Raw genomic sequence first — 25,273 nt, 5'->3', positions numbered from 1 at the left:
TTGACTAATCACTAGTTTGTAATTATAGCGTTAATATAGTGTAAATATAGTGTTAAATTTGCAATAATCTGGTCAACTTGTATAAAAATGTATGCTAAATTCATAACTGTTAAAGCAAGAAAAGTTTTCATCAGGCTCATCCTAATCACACTTGATTAACTATTCAGATTCACTAATCAGAAAGTTATTTCATTAGACATTAACTCTAAAAACTCTATGAAACAGGATCAACTTATTCCAGGTTACCACTGGAAAAAATGTGGCGCTCTAACCAGCAATTTGTATACATGTGACTTAACAAAACATTTGGTAGCATTTTATTTTACAGTCCTGTTCCCCTTGTATATACTAAGACCTTATTATAGTAATTGCAATAACTGGGTAATAACAAGGTACTAACCCTGAACCTAACCTTAACCCCTGTAGTTACCTTATATTACCCAGTACTTCCTTAGGCAAGTACACTGTAAGTACATGCAAGTGCACATAATGTAAAATAAAGTGCAACTGGACATTTATAAAACCGTGATTTTCGAGACTTTAAGAGTTGAAGTTACACAAATAGGTAAGGTTTGAAATTATTTATTTAAAAAAAAAGACAAAAAGACAAAAAAAAAAAAAAAAGCAAGACATGGTCTATGATACTTTCATCATCACAACAGTGAAATTGTTAGTTGAACACTTTTAAACCCAAACACAAACTCGTCTAACTGATCAGGTGAGCAGAACAGAAGGGTAACCTTGGGTCACATGTACAGTGATGATCATTCAGAGGTTCATTCATGCAGCACAAACGGCTCTCAGCTGAACTTGGCTTTAGAGAAGTCCATCTCGGGATGCTGAGCCATGAACCTGCAAACACATGGAAGAACATTAATGAATTCAGAAGAGTAGCTTCAACTTTAAAAATACAGAATGGACTTATTTACAGGACGTTCAAAAGGTTTGAGGTCGATATATATATATATATATATATATATATATATATTACAGAATAAATAACTCGTACTGTTTTCTATTTGAATATATTTTTTTCCTGTGAAGATCGCCGACAGACAAGACAGAGCAGGTTACTTTTGGTATAAAAAAAAAAAGTCTTAGCTTTCAAATTTTGCCATTTTTTAAAGAAATTCAAGCAATAAATACCATTTTGTGGCTCTTTAATGTGTCATGACAGATTGCTGTAGAGCCAAAAAGTTCAAGCGGCACATGAGCCGATCATCTTCCTACTAGCTATAGCACGAAATAAACATGAATGAACATCAGAAGGTATGTTTCAAAGAAAAGATGTCAACACACATTTTTCAATTTCAAGTCCACTGACGTTAGTCTACTAACTCTCCTGTCTGCCAAGTCAAGTCGCCTTTATTTATATATCGCTTTTTACAACACAGATTGTTTCAAAGCAGCTTTATAGTGGTAACAGGAAAATAATGCAACAAAGTTTGTTTTGGCTGTATAGCAGCTCTAGAAGAAAATAGCGTCACTGTCCAATAGTGCTGATTCATTTCTGTTGTAAAAAAAGTTATTTAGTTCGTTTATCTATACAGCAGCTCTGGAGAAAACAGTGATGTCATCATCCAGCTCAGTTCAGGTCTTATACAATGGTGTCAATGCAGGTAGATCAATAAAATCTGTTTTGTTTGTCAGACAAAATGGTGGATTCGGCATTATGATTGGTCAGAACGCCTGTCAATCAAACTCCCGGCGAAGGGTGAATTGAGAAACATCACAACAGCACAAGAGTTGTGCTGCTTAATATTTCTTATGGAAACCCTGATATTTTTTCAGGATTCTTTAATGAACAAAGTTCAAAAGAACAGAATTTATTTGAAACAGTCACTTTTGATCAAATCAATGTCCTCGCTGAATAAAAGTATTAATTGCTTAAAAAAAAATCTTACTGACAAAACATTTTAATTGTAGTGTATTGTAAGAACTTTTATTTCAAGGTAAAATATATTTAACCAAAAAATTAACATGAATTATTTATTAATTAATATATTTTGGGAGTCGCAGCACGACATTTTACAACCTGAACTGTCATTTAAAAAAAAAAAAAAATCTAATTATCTCGTATTTAAAAAGACAATCATGAGGGTCTCTCTATGACATAATTTCTGGTTTTATGTTTGTTTGTTTTTGTTTTTTTTGGTTGCACCACTTGACTGTATTCTTACTTCTTCAGGATATCCTGCTTCTTCTGCTCTTCAGAGGTGGGCAGCCCCATGGACTTCTGCCTCTGATCATACATCATCTTCTCCACCATACTGCGTGTCTCACCGTCCAAATCTGACAGCTGAGCAGATTCCATTTAAAAACACAGCATGGGATGAAGGTGCAATCCATCATTTTGTCTTATAAAAATGCAATATTTATTAGACTACACAATGATCCCAAAGTTTCATCAACCTTGAACATGCCGTTTGAAATCAACCCTTGATCAAAAACCTCATATTCCTGACTAGGAAACCGTTTGCTCTTACCTTGGAATTCTCTGGGCAAATTTTCTTGGTGTTGATCTCAGGGTCTGTGGTCACTAACTTGCTCCACCACTCCATTTTGTTTATCTGAAATAAACGTGTATCATTTGTCATCCCGGTATAACAATGTATCATTGTATCATGTATCATTGTTATATATCACAAGCTCACATAAATGCCATCTATGCATGTTCTCATCCATACCTTCTCAAAATGGATCGTGACCACTTTCCCATCCTCTATAAGCCAAGAGCTCTCCTCCACTTTCACCTCATTGTACAGCTGCCCGTCAATCACAGGCGGATGACCCTTCAATCCGACCTTCAGGGAACGCCGCTGTATGTCCACCACCACATCCTTCCCCTTCAGACGGAAGCTCACATCGAAAGGCACAACCAGCTGCGAGAGGATTTGACAGTTGAAATATTGGGGAGAGGGTCATTTAAGTTTTTTTATCATTATATTATTTTGTTAAATTATTTTAATAGACATTTTTCCACAATTCCCATTAAAAATGGCTGTTTATGTTGTATAGACAGTGCAGCGGTTCCAGGTTCTATGTTAGAACGCCGGCTCAGAATTGGCCGATGCTGTTCATGTGAGCAGCACAATGTATGCGTGTGATGCTGACGCAGGAGCTGGCCAATAATGCACTGTCTATACAATGTAAACAGTGTAGCAGACTGTCAGGGAAAGTAGTTACTTTTGTTTTGTTTTTGCGCACAAAAAGTATTCTGGTTGCTTCATAACATTAAAGTTGAACCACTGTAGTCACAAGGACTATTTTAACGATGTCTTTAGTACCTTTCTGGACCTTGAATGTGGTAATTACATTGCTTTCTCTTGAGGATAAAAAAACCTCTTGGATTTCATCAAAAATATCTTAATTTGTATTCCGAAGATAAACGAAGATGTGGAACGACATGAGGGTGAGTAATTAATGACAGAAATTTCATTTTCGGGTGCACTAACCATTTAATTATCATGAAAATTTTACACAATGCAAATTTATTTTCTTGTAAAATCTGTGTATATTTTTTCCTTTTGATTTTGGTCTGAGTTATTTATTCAAAAACATTTTGATCTTTACCTTGTGTGCATCATTAAAAATAGTAATGCAGTGTGGGAGCACTGTTCGGATGAAATGCCAAGAAGCGGCTCGTTGCCCAAAGAAATTTACTGATTTCACTTTACATCTGAGAACAAGACACCCTGAACAGAACACTGAGTACAATTACTCAATTACCTAAACTTAATAACCAAAATTCTGGTTTGGTTTTTGGCTAAATGAAAATATTTCATTTCAGTTTCTGAAAAAAAATCACCAATTATAAACATGTGTAATCCTATGTGCAGTCTATGTGACTTACTGACTGACTCTCTGTTCAATTAGTGAATACAGAAAAAATACAACTCACATCCACTTCAGAAAGGGTCTGAGTCCACCGGTAGTTTGAAAGGTCTGCTCCGTTTCCAGCATTAGGTTTTATCTTGTCTTTGTCCTTTTCATCTTCTTCTCCTTCTGAGTCCGACTGACATACACACATAAGTGACCATTAGACATTTATGTAGAGCTGCTCAAAACTACATCATCATCATTTCGGTTTAAACTAGTACATTTAATAATGATATAAACTCCACTTACCCCTTTTTTGTCTTTGTCTTTTGCTTTTTCTGATGTATCTATGTCTATTTTCTCAGCTACTCCAGAATTTTTCGTTTCTTCTTGTTTTGTCTGAGAAATGGTGAAAGTTACTCATAAATCACATTTGATGCTTACATGGTGAAGATATAGTTCAACCAAAACTGAAAATTCTCTCATCATTTAATCACCCACGTGTTATTCCAAACCCATAAATCTTCGAAACAGGTTTCATTAAAAAAATCTTAATTTTTGTTTTCAAAGATTAACCAAAGTCTTATGGGTTGGGAGTAAATGACAGAATTTAAATTTTTGGATGAAGTATCCTTTTAAGGTTAGTTTATGCATATTTGTTATTATATAAAGTAATACATAAACTGTATTAGATAATTTAGTACATAAACAGGGCATAAAAGTGTAATATGCTCTCACTTGATTTAATTGTGACTGGAGTCTCTCGGCCTCCTCATCAGTGAGTTCTTTGATTCTGGGCTCCTCTGCATCCTGCTTCCTCTTTTTCTCCTCTTCCTTCAGTTTGGCAGCTCTGTCAGCTTTCTCCTTCTTTTCTTTCTCTTGTCTGGACTGTTTGTCTTTCTGAACTTTGAGGGCGAGCTGATTGTGATGAGCAAACACCTCTTTAACCAGCTATAGGACGAATAAAAAGAAAGCAGATCAATAATTGATTGGGATAACAAATGCTCACAAATTTATATGCAGAATAAAGATACATTCCGTAATTGCTCATCATGAAACAAAAAATTATTTAAAATAATATTTTGAAAAATTCTAAAATGGCATTGGTTTCTAATTCTAAATAAAAATGTGAATAACACCATTTCAAACAATTTCTCATATTTAAAATGGCTTAAATAAACTAAATGTATGGACTACTGTTATTGAGCTTCTTATGATCTTTATGGAGCTTGATAGCCTGAATCGCCACTGATTTTAATTATATGTAAAAGTGCAGCTCAGACATCTTGCTAAAAATCTTATGCTATATATATATATATATAAAGACACTACTTGAGCGAGTAAATGATGTGAAATGTTTAACTGTTGGGTTTAAAGTCATCATTATATCAAAATTGACCATTCTTTTTTTAATGAAATATTGCAGTTTATTATAAATAATTTATTCATATAATATTAATATTTATTTACTTGTAATCTTTAATCAAAATAACCATTCCTCTCCCGCTTGCAATGACATCTCTTCTCTGATGATATGTTTTTCGGCACGAGGATGGGACAACCTGTCACTGTCACTTGTCTGAGAACTTGTGAAGCGGTTTCTCTCGGATATACGTCACAATAGGAAACAAAATACTATTGCAACTTCTGTTTCATGCTGACTTTAAGATGCAAAAAGACAAACATTCAATGATTCTCAAATATAAATAAAGAAGACAAGGCTTCAATTAAATCTTAGCTAGTAGTACAATTGACAGTCAATTCAATTAAAATCAAAACCTTCTCTGGGGCTCCGGGCTCTCCTCCCGTGAAGAAATCTGTTTTCCTCCTTAGAAAACTGAAGAATGTGTTCACCAGCTGTCAACAATAATAATGATGAAGAAAAGAGAAGACACCAAAAGTGATATTATGTTCACTGGAATGGCATATCATAGAAAGCAGGTTTATGGGTTGGATGGTCATTTTTATTCAATCTTATAAGACATACACCAAAGTAACATGTTCACAGTCCTTATTAATATAAAATGGCTGTTACAAAAACCTAGTGAGCATTTCTGACATCACAGGCACATTTAAGGACTGTGTAAAAAGACACCTGACAAGGTTTTAAAACAAAACCATGTTCTCCACATGTTACAACATTCTAATACCCCATATAAGTAGTGCATGTAAATGATAACAGCATATTAATGTGCTGTTTTGCCAAGCCAACACTAATAAACAGCCAAGTACTCCGTAACTAATGTACATACAGATGTACTTTATATTAGAGCCAGTCATCGTGCATCAGTTAGCTCGGCTGCTAGCATGCAGCTGCATGTGTTGACATGTTACCTCCTGCACTCCTCCTTCATGCTGCTGCGCCATGGCGAGCAACATCCCATCGAATTTCTCCTCATCATCACCCATTTTCAATAGCGATAACAGGTTAAAGAACTACAATTTTATGTGTGATGCTAAGAGTCACGCTAACACCAATGTGTTGCCTAGACTTCCTAGATACAAAGACCGCCCACATAATCTTTAGGACCAATCAGATCACATACATTTGAAGGACAAACGCGCAAACCAATCAGATGACAGTTTTATGAAGCTGTAGTGGGTGAGGCGGTTCTTACAGCGCACAGATGAGGCCTGAGGACCTTTATATGGCAGAACTTTCTAGAGACCACTGATAGACTGATATACGGACAGACAGAATAATGCATACAGTTGTGAGATTGTCTTTATATTAAGCTCAGGAAATGGTTTTGAAAAAGGAAAACCATAAATGCACAATGAACACGTGAACTTTGTTTGAACACATTGTCAGTTAGCCTACATTTGTGACCCTGGACCACAAAACCAGTCATAAGGGTCAATTTTTTGAAATTGAGATTTATATATCATCTGAAATAAATAAGCTGAATAAATAAGCTTTCCATTGATGTATGGTTTGTTAGGATATGACAATATTTGGCTGAGACACAACTATTTGAAAATCTGGAATCTGAGGGTGCAAAAAATCAAAATATTGAGAAAATCGCCTTTAAAGTTGTCCAAATGAAGTCCTTAGCAATGCATATCTACTCACAAAAATACATTTTTGATATATTTACGGTAGGAAATTTACAAAATATCTTCATGGAACATGATCTTTACTTAATATCCTAATGATTTTCGGCATTAAAAGAAAAATTGATAATTTTGACCCATACAATGAATTGTTGGCTATTGCTACAAATATACCCGTGTGACTTATGACTGGTTTTGTGGTCCAGGGTCACATTTATACTGTACAAATAATATATAATAATTAATTACCATAATTATATAAGTGTTAATTAAAAACATGGTCATGATGATGATGATGTGGTGTCAGCTGTAATAATGTATGTATGAATAATATGCAGCGTAATATATAGCATAATATATGAATACTTTACAAATACTGATAATTAGGCCTATAATTTATCAGTGAAAATTATTAGATAATAATTATCAGATTCTTCAGATTTCAAGCATTTTTTTGAACCCTTTCCAGCAGTGACTGTATGATTTTGAGATCCATCTTTTCACACTGAGGACAACTGAGGGACTCAAACACAACTTTTAAAAAAGGTTCAAACATTCACTGATGCTCCAGAAGGAAACACGATGCACTAATAGATGGGGGGTGAAAACTTTTTGAATTTGAAGATCAAGGTAAATTGTACCTAATTTGTCTCTGGGAAACATGTAGGTATTTTCTGTTGCTTTCAAAGGGCAGTACTAAATGAAGAAAACTGATATTTAAACAAAATAAGAAAAATTTAGACATCTTCATCCTGTTCAAAAGTTTTCACCCCCTGACTCTTAATGCGTCGTGTTTCCTTCTGGAGCATCAGGGAATGTTTGAACCTTTTTTAATAGTTGTGTTTGAGTCCATCAATTGTCCTCAGTGTGAAAAGATGGATCTCAAAATCATACAGTCACTGCTGGAAAGGGTTCAAATATGCAAAAGGTGCTGGAAATCTGATGAATCTGCAGGACCAGGAGGATTTTTCTGAAGAACAGAGCTCAGTTTAACTGCTCAGAGCAAACAAGGGACTCATGAACAACCATCACAAAACAGTCGTGGATCATCCAGGTAACCACACACAGTATTAAGAATCAATGGTTCACAAACTTTTGAACCGGGTCATTTTAATAAATTCAGCTATTTTTTGTCTTGTGAATTATATGTAAACATCTTTTATGTAAAATATCTTACTCAGGACAGTACTAAATAAAAAATAACATGCATTTTGTATTATCTCTTTTATTTTGTTAAAATGTTTCACATTTTCACAGATTCTGCAAGGGGTTCACAAACTTTCAAGTGGCACTATAAAAACAATAAAAGCATTATTTTCAAACATGATATGATTTTCTAACAAAGATCTAACAAAAAAATAACAAAGATTAACAAATACAGTAACAAATGTATTGCTCATGGTTAGTTAATGTTAGTTAATAGTTAATAGTTAGTTAACTTATCATCTATTCACTTGGCTTGTCAGCTTCTGAACACAAATGCTGATTAATATGATAATAATGTGAGGTGAATGACCAAGAGTGCAACCTGTGACTAAGATAACAAATCATGGAGTCTGTTATCTCAGACTCTCAAAGGGTATAATACACATTGATATAATAATTATGTATATTGATAATTTTCAAACTTTTCAAACAGTAGTAGATACTCTAACTGATTTATATATATAAAATACTCTTACACTAATATAATATTAACCTCCAAGAAAAAGAAAAGCAAAACACGTATCTGTTATGATTATATTATCAGTTCTTATGTAGTGACATACTGAACGTTGGGCCCAAACTCAAGCCAAGATAATATGACTCTATTAGTCCTTGGTGACTTGGTACAGGCTGAGTTAATGCAATAAATGATAATGATAATGATAATAAATGTCATTAACCCCTTTCCTTGTGCAGACCATGATTCAGCTCCCAGAGCGTGAACCTTACCGTCTCCACGTGGAGCAAACCTTTTCCTTGAAATTCAATAGTTTGGTCTGTCTGATGTGTAAGGGTTCAGAAAGGTCAAGGCTAAAGATTAGTCACATACTAAAGGAGCTGCTATAAATAAGCCTTTGAGGATTCAAACTGGGGCCATTCACACAATGACAACAGCTTCACATTAGATAGGCATTACGTGAGAGGAAATGAAAAAATACTTTAGCAAACAACATCCTCATGGAATTCTCTTCAGCATCCTAAGCCGTAAGTGTGACTTTAAACACTTCAGTTATCTAAAGACACACAGCTGTCACTGTGAGCGATTAGTGTGCTTGAAAAACCCACATACCACCTGTCATGCTGCCTTTGGTGTCTTAGTAAAAACGATTCACTTCATGAAGAGCTTACCTTCCTTTCAAAATCTGCCGCTCAATGACCGACTCGTCCTTCTTCAGAACCGCTGGGTGCCTCTTTTCCTCCTGGGACTTGCGCAGGAGCACATCACTTTTGAGGTGTGGGACTTCCCTGCTGTCAGCATCCTTAGAAACATATTGTTGAATGGTCAGCAGAAATCAGATGACTGTCCGCCCACCCTGGCAGAAGTGTACAAACTTAAGATGTTCCTGAACAAAGTATGGAGTCTCGACCTGAGTCTAAATGAGTATGCATATCTCAAGTGTGCAATACTGTTCAGTCAAGGTGAGATTTTTAAAAAGAAATTCAAGAGCATGGTTTGACATCGCTTGTGAAAAAGAAGTGTGCTTAATTATATTGTAGTGTACTTTGAATCTCAAAAGTATTTTTTTAATGAACTGTAGTAGATAATATAAAATAAAAAGCCACTTAAGTATCTTAAAACACTTTTGTTTTAAACAATTTTGTTTTTGTTGTTTTAAACAATTTTGTAATAATGTCAAAAGGTTTACATTTTAAATCATTGTTTTAATAATCTTTCATCTTTCTTTTCAATAATCTGTCATGCTTTAAAAAAGTACACTTATTTTGGTATATTGATTAATATAAAGGACGTGTAAAGTACTTATTTTATATATTACTTTTATATATTAGTTTAACTGTACAAAATTACAAAATTGCAACTTCATTACAAATATTAATAAATGTAGGCCTATTACATTAATGTATTAGCAAACATGAACTAACAATGAGGAACGCGTTTATTACAACATTTATTAATCTTTTGTAATGTTAGTCAAAATGTTAAAAAGTGAGCATTTATTCTAAAACAACAGACAAGTTATATTGAACAAAGACATAAAACAGACTATGAATAAACAAACATAACAGGCTATGTGTGTATCTCTTTCTGTTTGCATGTTAGCCACTTTCATAATTGTGCCAAATGTCGACTCAATAGCTGTCCCATTATGTCTTAAGGGTCTCTAGTAGAAGTTAATGGGAAAAGTCATGTTATTGTAATGACGGGTCGACAGAATGAGGATCCATTTGCAGCTTTTATTAAAATAATCACCAAAGCAGACAGGGGCAAAGGCAGAGACACAAACAGGGACAGGCAATGGTCGAGGCAGGCGGCAGACAAACAGGGTAAAGTCACAGGCAAGGATCAGGGCAGGCGGCGAACAAATACAGTCCAATAAACAGGCAAGGATCAGGACAGGCGGCGAGCAAACACAGTCCAATAAACAGGCAAGGATCAGGGCAGGCGGCGAGCAAACACAGTCCAACGGCAACAGAAATACAATCCACAAGAAAACGCTCAGTAGTGATCACCGGGACAAATCAAGACTTCGCAAAGGGTGTGTATGTGTGTGTGTGTGTGTGTGTGTGTGTCTTAAATAGTGTGAGTGTAATGAGGTGCAGGTGTGTGCGCAATCAGTCCCAGGAATGAGGGCCTATGGGAAACGTAGTCCGAATGTAAACCAGTCAATACTCAGGTGACGGCTCCCTCCGGTGGTGCGGAGGAGGAGGCGCGAGAGCCACATTCGTGACAGTTATAGCCTAACCCTCTTTGTCTGCAGACATGAAAAAGCTTCATATGCACTTCGTCATTTAAAGCAGCACTGTACGTTTGGTCCTCTAGCGGTTAAACTGCATGCGCCTTGCAGAACATTGTTTTGATTGTGTTTCGGCTGATATCGGCTCTGGTGTTCTGCGCGGATGAACGTAGTTCGAGGCCTAGCCTACATCTCATCACAACGGATGGACAAATAAATACGTTTTTTTGTTTGTTTGTTATTAGAACCAAACAAATCTCTCAACAAAGTTTCCGCTTTCAACAAACTTTTCTATGGTAGCCACCACAACTACAACTACTTTTCTCTGTTTACGGGTATGACGTGACACGCACGGGCGAATGACGTATGTATTCAGTTTCCCTCGAAATCCGTCCCGACATTATTGTCATTTATCAAAGTAAAGACTTGGTTAGTCAGATGGATTTTTTTGCACTCCCGCATTAATAATATTTTGCATTTTTTTTTTAAATAAAAAATTACTTATAGTGTAACTTTAACATTGACCTGATCACAAATCAAATTAATCCCATTAGGCTATATACAGTATAAATAGGCCTACAAACAGGACATTATTAAGTATTAAGTGTTTGTCATTGTGTATTTACATAGAGTGCGCCCAAGAAACACGCTTAAAATGTCTGAACGCCTTTACGTTAGAAATAAAAAAAAATGAAGCCATTTATTTGGAAGGATGGTAGCACACTTTTCAAGCAAAACATTTCACAAAAATTAAAATAAATGAAATTAAAAAATAGTCTCAACATGAAGATAAAAAGAAATATCCCTTACGCAAAGAAAATATGTTTCCTTATATACGAATGATCAATATATTGTTTTTTAATGTATATTAAAAATATACAGTATAATATACTATAATAATATATTGCAGTATATTGAATACATTAGTAATTGTTACTTTTCATTTATTAAAATATGGTATTGTTTGTGAATAAAATAAGTACATGTGAACATGTACTATATATACATGTATATGTGCAATATATATTTTAATTAGTCCTATAATTATGAGGAAAATATATATTGAGATACACTGTATATAACAAAAACATTTTTTAAATACCATTACATATTTTCATATACGAAATGTGTATATGCAAACAGTAAAGTAAGACAGAAGTTTATGAATATGTATTCAGCTTTATATATTTAGGCCTATGTATCTTAAATAGTCATACATGGTCCTTACATTTATTGCAGTATATTGAAAAAAATGTAAGCACTAGTTTTCCATATATGGAAATATATTTTCCAATATATTCCTATCTATTTTTGTTTCGTAATGGATAACGATCATAGGCTCGGTTTCACAGACAGGGCTTAGCCTAAGCCAGGATTAGGCCTTAGTTCAATTAGGGCATTTAAATAACTATTATAAGCGTTCACTAGAAAAAAAAAACATTACTGGTGTGCATCTTGAGACAAAATAATGGCACTGACATATTTTAAGATCTGACAGTACAAGTTACTTTCAGTTAAAACAGCTCAAACATGTATTTTAGTCTAAGACTAGCTTAAGCCTTGTCTGTGAAACTGGGGAACAGTGTTCAAAGTGTTCATGTTCATAATGTGATAAATTACACCTGTGATTACTCTGCTAGGTGTATATAATCTATAATGCATAATATAAATATGTCACATGTAGCATGGATTCTGTAAAGTGTTTCTGGTTGTCTTTACATTGTATAAAGCTAATGTTTGAAATGCGAAAGTGATGATCACAGAATGTTGTATATATTCTTTGGAATTCTGTCACTTCACTGACTTCCCTCTGTTTCAGATATTCCTGGCCTGAAGAGTTTGGCAGTGACAGCAGGACTGCAGGAGGAGGCCCACAGAGCTCTGCACATGCTTATTCTCTCCCAACATCATCCCAGAGATCACCATACATTCAAGGACATGCTGTTTATGGCTAGCACTCTACAGATGGAGGCCCGAAGCCTGGTGACAGAACTGTTTTTCAGACCTATCACTGGCCAGACAGATCTCCAGGAACTCCTAAATGAGATTATCGTCACCAATAGAATAATGTAGGATTATAAGTATACAATCGAGTACAACACTTGTGTGTCATTTTTGCAAAGATGTATTATTAACCTTTTATATTATATATATATATATATATATATATATAGATATAATAAAAGCACAAAGTCATACAAAGAGAGTTGTTGTTTTTGCTTCTTAAAATCATATAAAACTAAAATTGCATTTTGACAGCGATCCATGCTCATATCTTGTATATTTGTCTCCACCTATTGGTTGTTCCTCTCATGGCACAAGTTGACATACACAGGTCAAAAGTCTTTGGCTGTGTTTGAGATGGAACCTACTATTTGAGGAAAAAAATAGTATGTGAAAGTGTAACATTGCCTTCAAGGTCAAGTATGAGTCTGGATCTAATTGCAGATAAAAAAGTGTTTAATGGCTCAAAACATGATACATATCCATGACTTGACCGTGGAACACATGACATGAAACGTAGCTTGTGGCCTTGATCTGCAAAAGGACTACAAAAAGGACATGAACTAATGAATGGCAAATTTCAAAATAAGAGACATGATGAAGTACAGAATCCTGACAAAACAGTATGCACATACAACAATAAACTGTAGTATACTTAACTGTTGTCACGTGACCAACATGTTTGAATGCAGATCTAATGAAGAGCATTCGATTACCGTAATGTAGCCTGTCATCAGGGAATTCTGTGCATACAGAAAATTTGCATATGTTATGTACAGTTTAAGAATACAGTTGTAGTAAAAATAAAGTAAATAGTAAAAATAGTATGCATATCTTGTTCTGATTAGAGCATGAATCTTCAAACTGTCACAAAAGTCTGATGGACTGTGATAACAAAACTGATAAAACTGTGTGAAACTGTGTAAAACATATGTGTGAAAACCTCCATATGTAACAGATCTCAACAATGCTTCTCCGGGTAAGAATCTAATAACTAATATTTTTAAAGTGGATTTTCATAGATTAGGATTAAACGTCTAGGTCTGGAACAAGGATAAAGTAATTTGCGAAATAGTAAAAATAACTGATGAAGGCATGATAGAAGATTTACATTTATGCATTTGGCAAAACCTTTTTATCCCAAGTGACTCAGTTTAATAAATGGATAATTCACCCCAAAAAATTAAAATTCTATCATCACTGTCTCACCCTCAAACCCGTAGCCTATGACTTTTTTCTTCTGTGAAACATAGATGACATTTTGATAAATATCTCCTATTTTTTTGTCCCTACAAATAAAGTCAAAGGTAACCAAAATGGTTTGATTACCAACATTTGTCAAAATATCATCTTTTGTGTTCCATAGAAAAAAGAAATGCATACAGGTTTGAAGAACATGAGGGTGAAATGATGACAGAAACTTCATTTTTGGGCGAAATATCCCTTAAAAATTGTTTATCATTTCATGTATTCCTTAGGAATCGAAACCTTGACGTAATTGTTGTTTGTGTCATGCTCTACTGTTTAATTATGAACAGAAGAAAAGGATCTAATGTGACCTTCATATAACAATGCGATAAATTGAAATCAACCTGTATAATAAAAATGTATTGGAGTAATTTATAGGCAGAATCAGTATCATTCAGCTTACCTGAACTGATATTTCACTGATAGGGAAATACTGATAGTTCACCCAAAAATTAAAATTCTGTCATTAATTACTCACCCTCATGTCGTTCCACACCCGTAAGACCTTCGTTCATCTTCGGAATACAAAATAAGATGTTTTTGATGAAATCCGAGAGCTCTCGGACTCCTCAATAGACAGCAATTTAACCACCACTTTCAAGGTCCAGAAAGGTAGTAAAGACATCATTAAAATAGTCCACGTGACTACAGCGGTTCAACCTTAATTTTACAATTTTCATCTTCAGAACACAAATGAAGATCTTTTTGATGAAATCTGCTAGCTTTCTGTCCCTCTATAGACAGCTATGCAACTGAAACTTTGACGCTTCAAAAAGTTCATGAAGAGATCATAAAACTAATCCATATGAATTGAGTGGTTTAGTCCAAGTTTTCTGAAGAGACTTCATTACTAGGCTTATATTCGTAATTACAGCTTGTAAATTAGGAATTTTCTGAGAACTCCAACTTGTACCACGTGACCTCTGTACCACCTCACTGCTGCAGATTCATGCTGCGTTCACGCCATGTCGTAATTACCGTAAACAAATCTCTGTATTTTTTCAAAATGGCTCTTGCGGTACTTTGATGTCATACATCGATCAGTCTGCACAGCGCTGCTTCAAGTCGAACACACCTTAAATCTGCAGTGGTCAGGTGGTCCAGCGGCCACGTGATACAAGTCATAGCTCTCAGAAAATTATGAGTTTACACATTGTAATTACAAGTTCTACAAGTACATGAAGGCTTTTTCCAGTTAAGAATTGTTACAGTAATTAAGACATGGCATGAACGCACTTTCAGGCTGCGTCTGAAAGGTGAAAAATGCTGCCTTCGGAGGATGCATTTCAAGGTAGGACGGCATCAATGCACGTCTGAAACCAATGTTAGCTTCACTTCCTGTCTCCTGAGATAACTTCATCTGATCAATTTTTGAAGGCAGCATAAATGTATCCTTCACTGCCTATGATATCCCACAATCCTTTGTGTTCCACTCAGTGACAGTTGAGCTTAAAAATATATATGGCATCTGAAAGTTGTGGTTCGTGGTCAGTTTGTGTGTAAATGTACATTTTTGACCAATGTTTTCCACTTTTGATGTCATTTCTAGCAAGAAATTAGTATAGTAGTAATTAAATATTCACTTGGTTATAACTAAAGCTCTCTCTATTTTGCTGATCATTAAACCATTGCACCGCCTCAGAAGTCGGTCCAAAATCAGTTTCAGCAGGTACCTTCGTGCGTAAACACTGCCTACAAAGTCATTGCCTGATAAGTCGGATGCATACAAGTTTTGGAATGCAGCCTCAATTTGGCATTGATAGTGTTAACATAGAAGCACATAATTCCGAGTAGATCGTCACGTGTTGTCATTTCGTTATTACGGTTATAACGACATGGCGTGAACACAGAAAAATATCCTTCTGAAAGTGATTCCAATGTTCTCCATTATCATTATCATTATAGTTGTGGTGTCCTAGAATGATTTAATATGATTTTTATAGCTATATCTTTATCGTCCTTAGTTTGAACAGGCCTTTAAAAGGCCTCTGTTTTTTTCTGCCAATGTGAAAATTATATGTGACAGTGCAGCACCTCCTCTCTGTTTAGCACCAATATGAAGGTAGTGTTGTTATTACCCATCTATGAAAAGAGCTTGTCAAACCTGTTGCGTTTGTTTGCTGTAGCCAGAGCTCTGTTTTATAGGAGAGATATAAAATCATATCTTCAGGCTTATAGTACTGCACAAACACACCTTAATTCAACTAATTAAAACGTTCATTACTTCTTATATTATTCATGTACATCATTTTCCTCAGATATGTGTAAAAATACACACTAAAAGTATCATATGTCTCAGTATTGAACCTGTATGACAAGCTTCAGTAGTTTCGATGGTAGCTGAACCATTGATGAATCATATACCTGATGATTCATAGATCATCAACAGGAACATCCTGGAAGTAGGTATGTTTGACAAACACACAAATTACCCTATTTTCCCCTGCCAGACTCCAAAACCCCCTGAGGAGTCTTCATTAAACAAGGGTGGATTGTTGTTAAACTGATACAGAAGCGACAGTTTCAGTGCAAATACACTTGGAGTTATAAGGAAATATGTCCACGCCAATGAGAGTATTATGCTTAATCACGCCTGGATTTATTTGATATTGAGCCAATGATAGAATCAAACACAATAATTTATGAATGATTGACTCTGTGCTTGTTTCACATAAGACATAATTAAATTACAACCACATAACCAAGACTGTGGTCTATACAGACAGATCCGTAACCCACTGACTGCAGGGTTATGTAAGGTCATGTGGCTGTGGTTTATGGGCTGGTTGATCTAGGTTAAGAATCAAGAAAGCGAATGGATTGTGGTGAAAGCTCTATAAACACTGCTGTGGTCTGTATGGGTTAGAATTATAGGCTATTACATCAAAGGAAAATTCTGACTAATGTCGATAACATTAGTATAGTTAGTATGAAATCAGCCATGATGAAAAAAACACACAAAATATTGTGTGTATATATATATATATATATATATATACACACATACAAAAGCATATCTCACAGCTGGCTTTGTCTTATGATAAATTCTTAGATAAACTTTGGTATATCAAACAAGGTGGATGACGTATTAAAACAACTCTTCTGTCACATTGACTGATAGTTCAAATATGAATTGGCTTCTTGCAGTAAACCATTATTACACATAATGTATGTTGCCACGCAAAACCCCTTTAAAACATTTTACCATATATAACTGAATGCCTGAAGGGTTCAGAAATACTAATCCATTGGATCACAGGCAGTGTGTTTCCTAAATGTCAAAACATGACTTTTTTACTGCCATTTCCCCTTAAGGCAGAAACTGAAAGTCTAATGAATCAAAAAGTGATTCACTGAATATGCAATGTACATCAAATATGATACAAAGGATAATTTTCAAGTATTTGTTGAAACACTATTCCTCTGCCCTTTCTCCTTAAATTTCACTTTCTGCTTTACAATTTCCTGGTATTCTCAGGGGGTTTTATGGCTTCGATATACGAAACGTGCTGAATAGCAGCTTAACTCCGGCATTTCCAAATTGAATGTGACATTGCGTCCTATGAACCATTGTTTAAATGAGTTGTGTAACAGCACGTTTCCGGCATCACCTGTGGCGCAATCTTGCATAAGGGATTTTTTTTTATTTGCATACTTTACATGCATTACAGTAGTGTGAATGTTCATACAATTGATTTCTGTGTTGAACACAAGTGCATTTACTCCATTCTGATGATGTCAGCTGTCTTCACTGAAGGCACATGCAAATGCAAAATATTTTAATTTAGTTAGCGTACAACTTTTACCAGGTCTTTGAGCAAAACAAGCATTCTATGTACCATGAAATCAATTTCCTTTAAAATCCATGTTAAAGCAACCCTAAGGGTCTTACATAAGAGAATGTTTTTTCCTAACAAATTACTCTTGCAACAGTGAAATTCACATTAAAATATACATTTAAATTTAAACAAGCAATCAATTAAATGCTATCCTAGACTGCTTATGGCAAGTGAAGTGCATATTGTTTCTTTGTACATTTAAATAAGCAGGTCCATTTACCACTCTTTAACATTCATTCCGGCTCAAAGCATTATGTTTGGTACAACAAACTACACACAGCCAAACTTTCACTGAAGCGCCAACATTTGACTAATACATTCATCAACTTATCAATAAAGCAATAGTTCACTATTAAGAAAGATGAAAAATGTCATTTATTTATTAACCCTCATGTTGCTGCACACCCTTCCTTTCTTCAGTGCAACACAAAAAGTGAATTCTTGAATATTCTGGCCAATCTTTGGGGACTCATTTGCTATATTACAAGTCTTCAAAAGCCATTTTTCTTGTTTGTGTGTCATCTACAACACCATCGCTTTTTGTCAACTTGGAGATGTTTCATGAAGGAAGGAAAACTGGCATGAGGGTGAATATATTATGACAGATTTTTTTTTAACTCTTTAAAAGGCAGAACTGAGTGGAGAGTTAAATCATGCTACAGTTTATGTCCATCTGTTGGCTATAAAGAGGTCAGACTGTTTTCCATTCTTCATTCTCAGGAAGTCAAGCAAATTCATTTGTCTTCTGGACAGCAACATTGAAATACTTCATACATCCATCACAAGAGACCAAAGAACAAAAATGTGAAATAGAAGCATACATACAACTATATCTTCAGATATGTTAAAAAACTACCCATGAAATCACAATTTTCAGGGGTATACTTCAAAATCATCCACTGACTACAAGCCAGAGGACATATTCTTCACAGGGATTAAGTATTCATTGTTTAAGGATGTTTGGAAATGAAAAAGATGTATGATCTGAAGGTAAACTCTCACGCCTGTGTGCTTCTGGGTAGTAAAGGAGTGTCCGACGTGATCGGCACACCAGTTTCCTGGAAACTTGGAGAGAATGCTGTTTGGAAAGAGAGAGAGAGAGAAAAAGACTTGATTCAAATTAAAGCAAATAAACATGCAATTTGATCTACTCTTTATTTTACTCTTTTAAATCCATGTACCATGTAACTTTTAAAACCCCAAACATCTACTCCATTAAAAAAAAAAACAACAACAAAAAAAACAAGCTGCATTAATGGCTTGTTTTAAAATTTTTGATTTCTGGTATCAGAACTAAATTTTAAATTCCTGAACAACAATTTGTTCAAAAATGTCCAGTTGTGGCAAGGTAATGTAGAGAAAACAGGATAGATTATGCGCAGTTTAACCAGTTTAACCAAACCTTGTGCTGTTCCTAGCTGTCTCTCTCAGTTGCTGCTCTGCATATTGTTTTATTAATTTGTTTATTTTATGACTCTTTCACAATGTAATGCTTCTCTACAAGAGGCTGTTGAATGATGGAGCAGTTATGAACTATACTTCTCTTGTGAAAAAAAAAAGTGCGCTTAATTGTACTGAATGTTTACTTTTATATCTTAAAAGTATATTTAAAAAACTTTACTTGCACATAATATATTTATGAAATAAATGGTCACTGAAGTGTACTTAAAGACGGCACACTTTCAAGACTGTTTAACACACTTAAGTGCACTTTGTAATAATGTCAAATTAAAAGTTTTACTTTAAAGTACATTTTAAATCATTGTTTTAAAGGAGACATATCATGAAAATCTTTTTTTTGTGTTTAAGTGCTATAATCAGGGTCCCCGGTGCATCTACCAACCCAGAAAATGTGAAAAAAAATACACTTTTGGTAAGACTTTCTCTGCAAGCATGTGAAAAAAAAAAATGAGAAAATTTCGCTCCCCTTGTGATGTAGGACGGGGGATCTTATTATAATATTAGCGCCTCTTAATCTGTATGTTTCTACCCACGCTGCCACCATTTTGTTTTCGCAAGCGACAACAGTGTACCAGTAACACTGGTCCTGGAGTGCAGCTGTCCTGCAGTTTAGCTACAACCCTGATCAAACACACTTGAATGTCTTCAGGATTATTAAATCTACGTGAAGGAAGGCGAGTTGGATCGCTATCAAACTCATTCAGAATCAAATGTTAGCAAACATCCACAAAATACATGCCATACCTACAGTATGTGATCTGATATGCTGCAACAGTTTGTAATGATCCATCTTGAGAGTTAAATTTGCTGTGTGAGCTTCTCCTGTATTGTTTATGCCTCAGTGTATTGGAATCGCGAGTCTGGGGGCAGGCAGCATGAGCTCATTTGCATTTAAAGGTACACCAAATCAGCGCATTTTTTCTCTCATCCAAAAATAGGCAGTTAAAACATGGTATAATAAAAAAACCCATGGGGTATTTTGAGCTGAAACTTCAGACACATTCTGAGGACACCTGAGACTTATATTACATATATATTACATACAGGTCACCTTTGATAATCTTTTGTCATGCTTTAAAGGCGTACGCTTATTTTGATGTGTTGGCTAACATACTAAAGCACATGTAATAGTACTTGATTATAATATTAACTGTAGTGTGTTGTTCAGTATTACATTTAAAGTTAATTACAAATAAGTAATTACAAATATATTTAATTACATCACACACATATTTCAAAGATGATACAAGTAGCTATGAAATTACATACACATACAAGTTACATATACAACTAATTGCATTTATTACTTTAAACTATAACACATTTTCATTTAATTGTAAACAACATGCAATTAAATTTCCAAAAACATTCAGTTCACACTTAAGTATTCTTTTCTGTAAGTGTATTATTTCCAAGTAATCTTTTTAAAAATCTTGGTAAAGTTTACTCAAGGGCTGACCTGACAGAAAACCCACAGCCTGTGAATAAGCTTACATCTCACTGCATTTGCATCTCATTTCACATGAGAAGAGGATATTTACATAGTCTTAAAGCACAGCAGCAAAAAAGAAAAGCCGGTTTATTTCTGAAGGTGACTGTGATTATGACTGTCTGGCAAAAAAAAAAAAAAAAGAAGAAAAAATGGCAGAACACAGGGAAAAATAATAACAATTAAACGAAAAACTATGACATGAACCTACAGAAAGTATAAATGCTGAAGTAATAAATGTGTGCTCTCAGAACGACACGCTGAAAGCTATTATGTTCTTAACTTCATGTTCCCACAAACGTTTATATAATGGAATAAAGGCAAAAAAATCCAGTTGTTTCTTGCCAATAACGCAGAGCATGAAAACAACATCAAGCAAAATGAAAGGGAGGGGTAAACCACCACTGATGAGGAAAAGAGAGACATTCAAATTCAGAGGAGTGTAACCGATCAGATGGCTTCCAGACAAGAGAGCATTGTTTCTGACAATGTGGTTGGTTACATCACAAACCCCTCAAACTCTCTCGAGAGAAACCCATCACACACCCCTCTCATTCTCCCAGAGCTGATGCAGGCACTCAACAGCCTTTAATTCAGGCAAAGAGAGGCCCACAGCACTGCTACGCTAAGACACAGAACCAGCCTCAGCTGCTAGCTAACTAAATTAGCATGAGGTTAAGCTAAGGTCTTTGCTTAGTTTTATGCAAAACAAACTGTGGGAGAGTCACATGAAAGTTCAGGTCATATTGCTCCCCAAAATCAATAGAAAGAAAATAAATTATATAATTTGCATATAAAAAATAAAACCTAGTTTTAGGACCATTGATTTTTCACATTGCAGTATTATTTTCATGATATTTCTTTTAAATTCTCTCACTACTGTAAATAAAATCTCATGTTGTAAAGTGAAAACAAACAATAATATATTATTAACATTGTAATGTACACTACTGTTCAAAAGTTTGGGGCTGGTAAGATTTGTGTCTATGTATTGGAATGACGTTTTTCATGCTCAACATTATTCGATAATAAAAACAGTAATACTGTGAAATATTATTACAATTTAAAATAACAGTTTTCCATGTGAATATATTTTAAAATGTAATTGATTCCAGTGATTGCAAAGCCAGCATCAATTTTCAGCGTCATTACACCAGTCTTCAGTGTCACATGATCCTTCAGAAATCATTCTAATATGAAGATTTGTAGCTCAAGAAACATTTCTTATTATTATCAATGTTGAAAATAATCGTGCTGCTTAATATTTTTGTAAAAACAGTGGTAATTTTTTTTCTCTCTAGGATTATTAGAAATAGAAAGCTTTTGAACATTATAAATATCTATACTGTCACTTTTTATTAATGTAAAGCATTTTTTTTTAATAAACATATTAATATCTTTAAAAAAACAACAACAAAAACATCAACAACTTTTGAACGGTACTGTATTATTGTAATACTAATGTTTAAATTGCATTTATACATCATGGGAATTTATGCTGTCTTCAAAATTGATCTGGGGCGAAATGCATCCTAGAGATATTTTCATACTGCCGTAATCATTTGCAGGTTTTTGTATTGAAAAAAGTCTGTGTAAACAGTTCATAAAATCAAATTCACTACTTACACTGGTTACTGTTGTTGCGCAACTTCCTGGCTTCTATGTCATCAGACCTCTCCATTGAAATCTGCAACTCTAAAGAGAGAATAAAATGATTTATTTACATATTCAGATGCCATTATATGCAACATATGGCATACAGAGATTTCAATCATTCATCATTCATTCACTTTTCATTGTATAAAAAAGAGCCTTTTGTGTTCCACTAAAGAAAAATCATACAGGTTTGGAAAGACTGGGCGAGAGTGTGTAAGTGATGGCATGAAACATAAGTCGCTATAATCTTTTCTTCCTTTTTGTGACGTATATTCGATTGAAACAGCTTCTCAAACAAGAAAAATGTAGAATGGGACTTGATTTTGTCCAGTTGTCCAATCTGGAATTGATTGGATGGTTGTGGTTTGTTATTGCTGTGAATTTCATGTGGGACATTGTCCCACCCTCACGCCAGTAAACACATCATCAGAGAAGAGATATTGATTATTATTTTGAAATTATTTTGATGAAAGATTACGAGGGCACATTAATAATAAAAAATAAATAAATAATGATGTGCACGGTAAATAATTTATAACAAAAACTGCAATATTCCATAAAACACAAGAATTGTCAATTTTGGTTTCGTGGTGACTTTAACATTTGCAAGAGGCCACTGAGAATGAGACAGCAAATATTTCGCAAAGTTCAGGACTAGATGTTGAGGAAAAGAAAGAGAAATGTTTAAGTCACTCACTTCCATCACTCATAGAATTATAGCTGCTCTTTTGGCTGTTCTTTTTGCTGTTCCAGGTGTCATTGCCGCTGTCTCTCTGTAGCTCTTGTGGACGAATTTGCGGCCTTTTCTTACTCTTGCGCGTACTGATGCGAATAATCTCTCGCACCAGTCTGCACTCGGCCTCCTGCTCCTCCATGTTGTGCTCCTGCACGATATCTGAGATCAGCTGACTGATCTCCCGGGAACGCCGCAGGAACATTGAGTCCGAGGTGCACTTGGCCAGCTCGTTGATCTCAAACTCAGAGAAGACCTCCATAAGCTTCCGGGTGATGAGTTTGTCCACATCTTCTGTCTCGTTGCCTCTGATGAAGTCATCTTCCGGTAAGCTACTGAAGTAGATTGTACTGTTCATATCGATTTTAGAAGTGGAAAATGACACACACTCCTCATCTTCTTCTATGACAGATGTGTCCACCTTGACACCACCAATACAGACGTCGGGATAGAAGCCATTCGCAACCTGTGGAGGTCTTGACGGGTTCTCCACCTGCACGCTGGTAGCTGAGCTCTCGCTCGAAACGAGACAAGGCAAGCGCCGACATACGCGGTACAGTCCACAAGTCAACACGCTACAAAAAAGCTTCCTGCAGCTACCCACAGATGAGCAGGGTCCACACATACACGTCCTTGAAACGGGCTCTTCTTTGGCAGGAAGAAAGCTAACAGTCTCTGGCCCAGTCGTATTGCCATTGGCATCCTTGCTGATTTTGTGCCTCACTCCAAAGTGCTGGATCTCAATCTCCACTGGATCGACAGAGCGTTCTCGGTATGGCCCTTCATCAATGGGACCACTGGTCCAGGACGGGGTGCTCTCCATAGGGACAACACTTGGCCCGGACCGTCCTCTGGTGGCTGCTTTTGCAGTTACCTGATGCTGGACTGAGGCCTCAGGGTCTGTTAAAGAAAAAGAGACTTAATATGAGAAAACTGGGAGGAGGTGAAAGTTTTACCTTACCCTTTCAGTCAGTCTCAGTAACAAAACTGCACCATGTTGTCCCAAATTTTCTTTAGAGATGTAAACCAACCAGTTTAAGAGCTATTTTGTGTTTGTTTTCTTGGCTGTTGTCATTGTTAATAAGAGAGTGAAAGTAAAACTTTCACCTCAACACCATCAAAACAATATAATCTAAATTGTACTTGTCATCTAAAGCCTTATGAAAGTGAAATAACAAATATGTATATAAAATACATTTAATTTTACTGTAGACTACTGATTTTTATTCCACTTCTGGAACAATAAATCTTTAAAAGCAGTCTAGGCTGTATAGATAAGTAAATAAGAAATTATTTCCAACTTAAATATTATCTACAGTTTTAGATCAGAGTTTTAAATTAGACAATAAAAACAACTGTAATGCAGAGTAAATTACATTCATGCACTTTAATATCCTTTCATATCTAGGCCGCCATTGATTGTTTACAATTTCGGAAAAGCTACAAAGTTCACTGTCCCCAAACAAACATGCCGCAGTTTACTTTAAAAATCTAGTCAAACGAACGATACGTGGCTTTAGGAACTAACTAGTTAACTAGCATACGACTGTGGAAAACACTAACAGAGCGGTGCATCTTAAGGAGTAATATTAACAATAATAATAATAAAAACTTTGTTTGTTTCTTTACTCACGCCATATGGGGGAAAAGTTGAAGTCTGACGAGATTCTTCCGGAAGTCCGGAGAGCTAAAAAAGGTTGTTCGACTTAGATTTCACTATTAGTCCACAAATATACCGCCGCGGCTCATTCAGTGGTCCTCAAAATGTATTAAAAAGAGCAAAAACTGGAGGAGAATGATCTGACCGGAATGCTCGTCGTACCCGTTTCCATAAACACACAGGCAGATCTAGAGGGCTACCTGATTCTACAGGTACATCAGGACATGGACACTGGTGACGTAATTTGCAAAATCTAACCAATTGTTTCATTGACTGTAAATCATATCAGAAGACATTTGCAACCAAGTGTACACGTAGGCCTTTATTCTAATAAAACAAGTAGTTTTAACCTTTGATACATTTAGAATTGCTATGGATAGTTAATCTACATTTTAATAGGATGTGGTCAGT

The 25,273-nt window shown here is 35.2% G+C and overlaps 3 protein-coding genes across 4 annotated transcripts; 1 reads left to right on the top strand and 2 right to left on the bottom strand.

Annotated features, from left to right (window-relative positions):
* Window positions 1-566: 566 nt before the first annotated feature.
* Window positions 567-6,363, bottom strand: nudc (nudC nuclear distribution protein). Its single transcript, XM_051873452.1, has 9 exons — window positions 6,154-6,363; window positions 5,599-5,676; window positions 4,558-4,770; window positions 4,129-4,218; window positions 3,902-4,015; window positions 2,688-2,882; window positions 2,487-2,570; window positions 2,181-2,299; window positions 567-852 (listed from the first exon to the last, which is right to left on the bottom strand). The coding sequence occupies exons 1-9, from the start codon at window positions 6,226-6,228 to the stop codon at window positions 801-803; spliced, it is 1,020 nt and encodes a 339-aa protein (XP_051729412.1). The 5' UTR covers window positions 6,229-6,363; the 3' UTR covers window positions 567-800.
* A 2,381-nt stretch (window positions 6,364-8,744) lies between these two features.
* nr0b2b (nuclear receptor subfamily 0, group B, member 2b) lies at window positions 8,745-12,892 on the top strand. Its single transcript, XM_051873099.1, has 2 exons — window positions 8,745-9,498; window positions 12,592-12,892. Exons 1-2 carry the CDS (start codon window positions 9,006-9,008, stop codon window positions 12,843-12,845), a joined length of 747 nt encoding a protein of 248 aa, XP_051729059.1. The 5' UTR covers window positions 8,745-9,005; the 3' UTR covers window positions 12,846-12,892.
* Window positions 12,893-17,648: 4,756 nt separating this feature from the next.
* Window positions 17,649-25,106, bottom strand: kdf1b (keratinocyte differentiation factor 1b). Of its 2 annotated transcripts, none has more exons than XM_051873496.1 (4): window positions 24,836-25,106; window positions 23,167-24,102; window positions 22,440-22,508; window positions 17,649-18,941 (listed from the first exon to the last, which is right to left on the bottom strand). In XM_051873496.1, the coding sequence occupies exons 2-4, from the start codon at window positions 24,023-24,025 to the stop codon at window positions 18,862-18,864; spliced, it is 1,008 nt and encodes a 335-aa protein (XP_051729456.1). In that variant the 5' UTR covers window positions 24,026-24,102; window positions 24,836-25,106; the 3' UTR covers window positions 17,649-18,861. The 2 variants fall into 2 exon arrangements, with proteins under 2 accessions (XP_051729456.1, XP_051729457.1); XM_051873497.1 differs by lacking the exon at window positions 24,836-25,106 and adding an exon at window positions 24,579-24,731.
* Window positions 25,107-25,273: the final 167 nt, after the last annotated feature.

Source organism: Ctenopharyngodon idella, chromosome 19 (assembly GCF_019924925.1).
Source record: "Ctenopharyngodon idella isolate HZGC_01 chromosome 19, HZGC01, whole genome shotgun sequence".
NCBI classification, from domain to species: Eukaryota; Metazoa; Chordata; class Actinopteri; order Cypriniformes; family Xenocyprididae; genus Ctenopharyngodon; species Ctenopharyngodon idella.
Note: the sequence above shows the minus strand (reverse complement) of the source record. Positions and strands in the feature narration are given on the sequence as shown.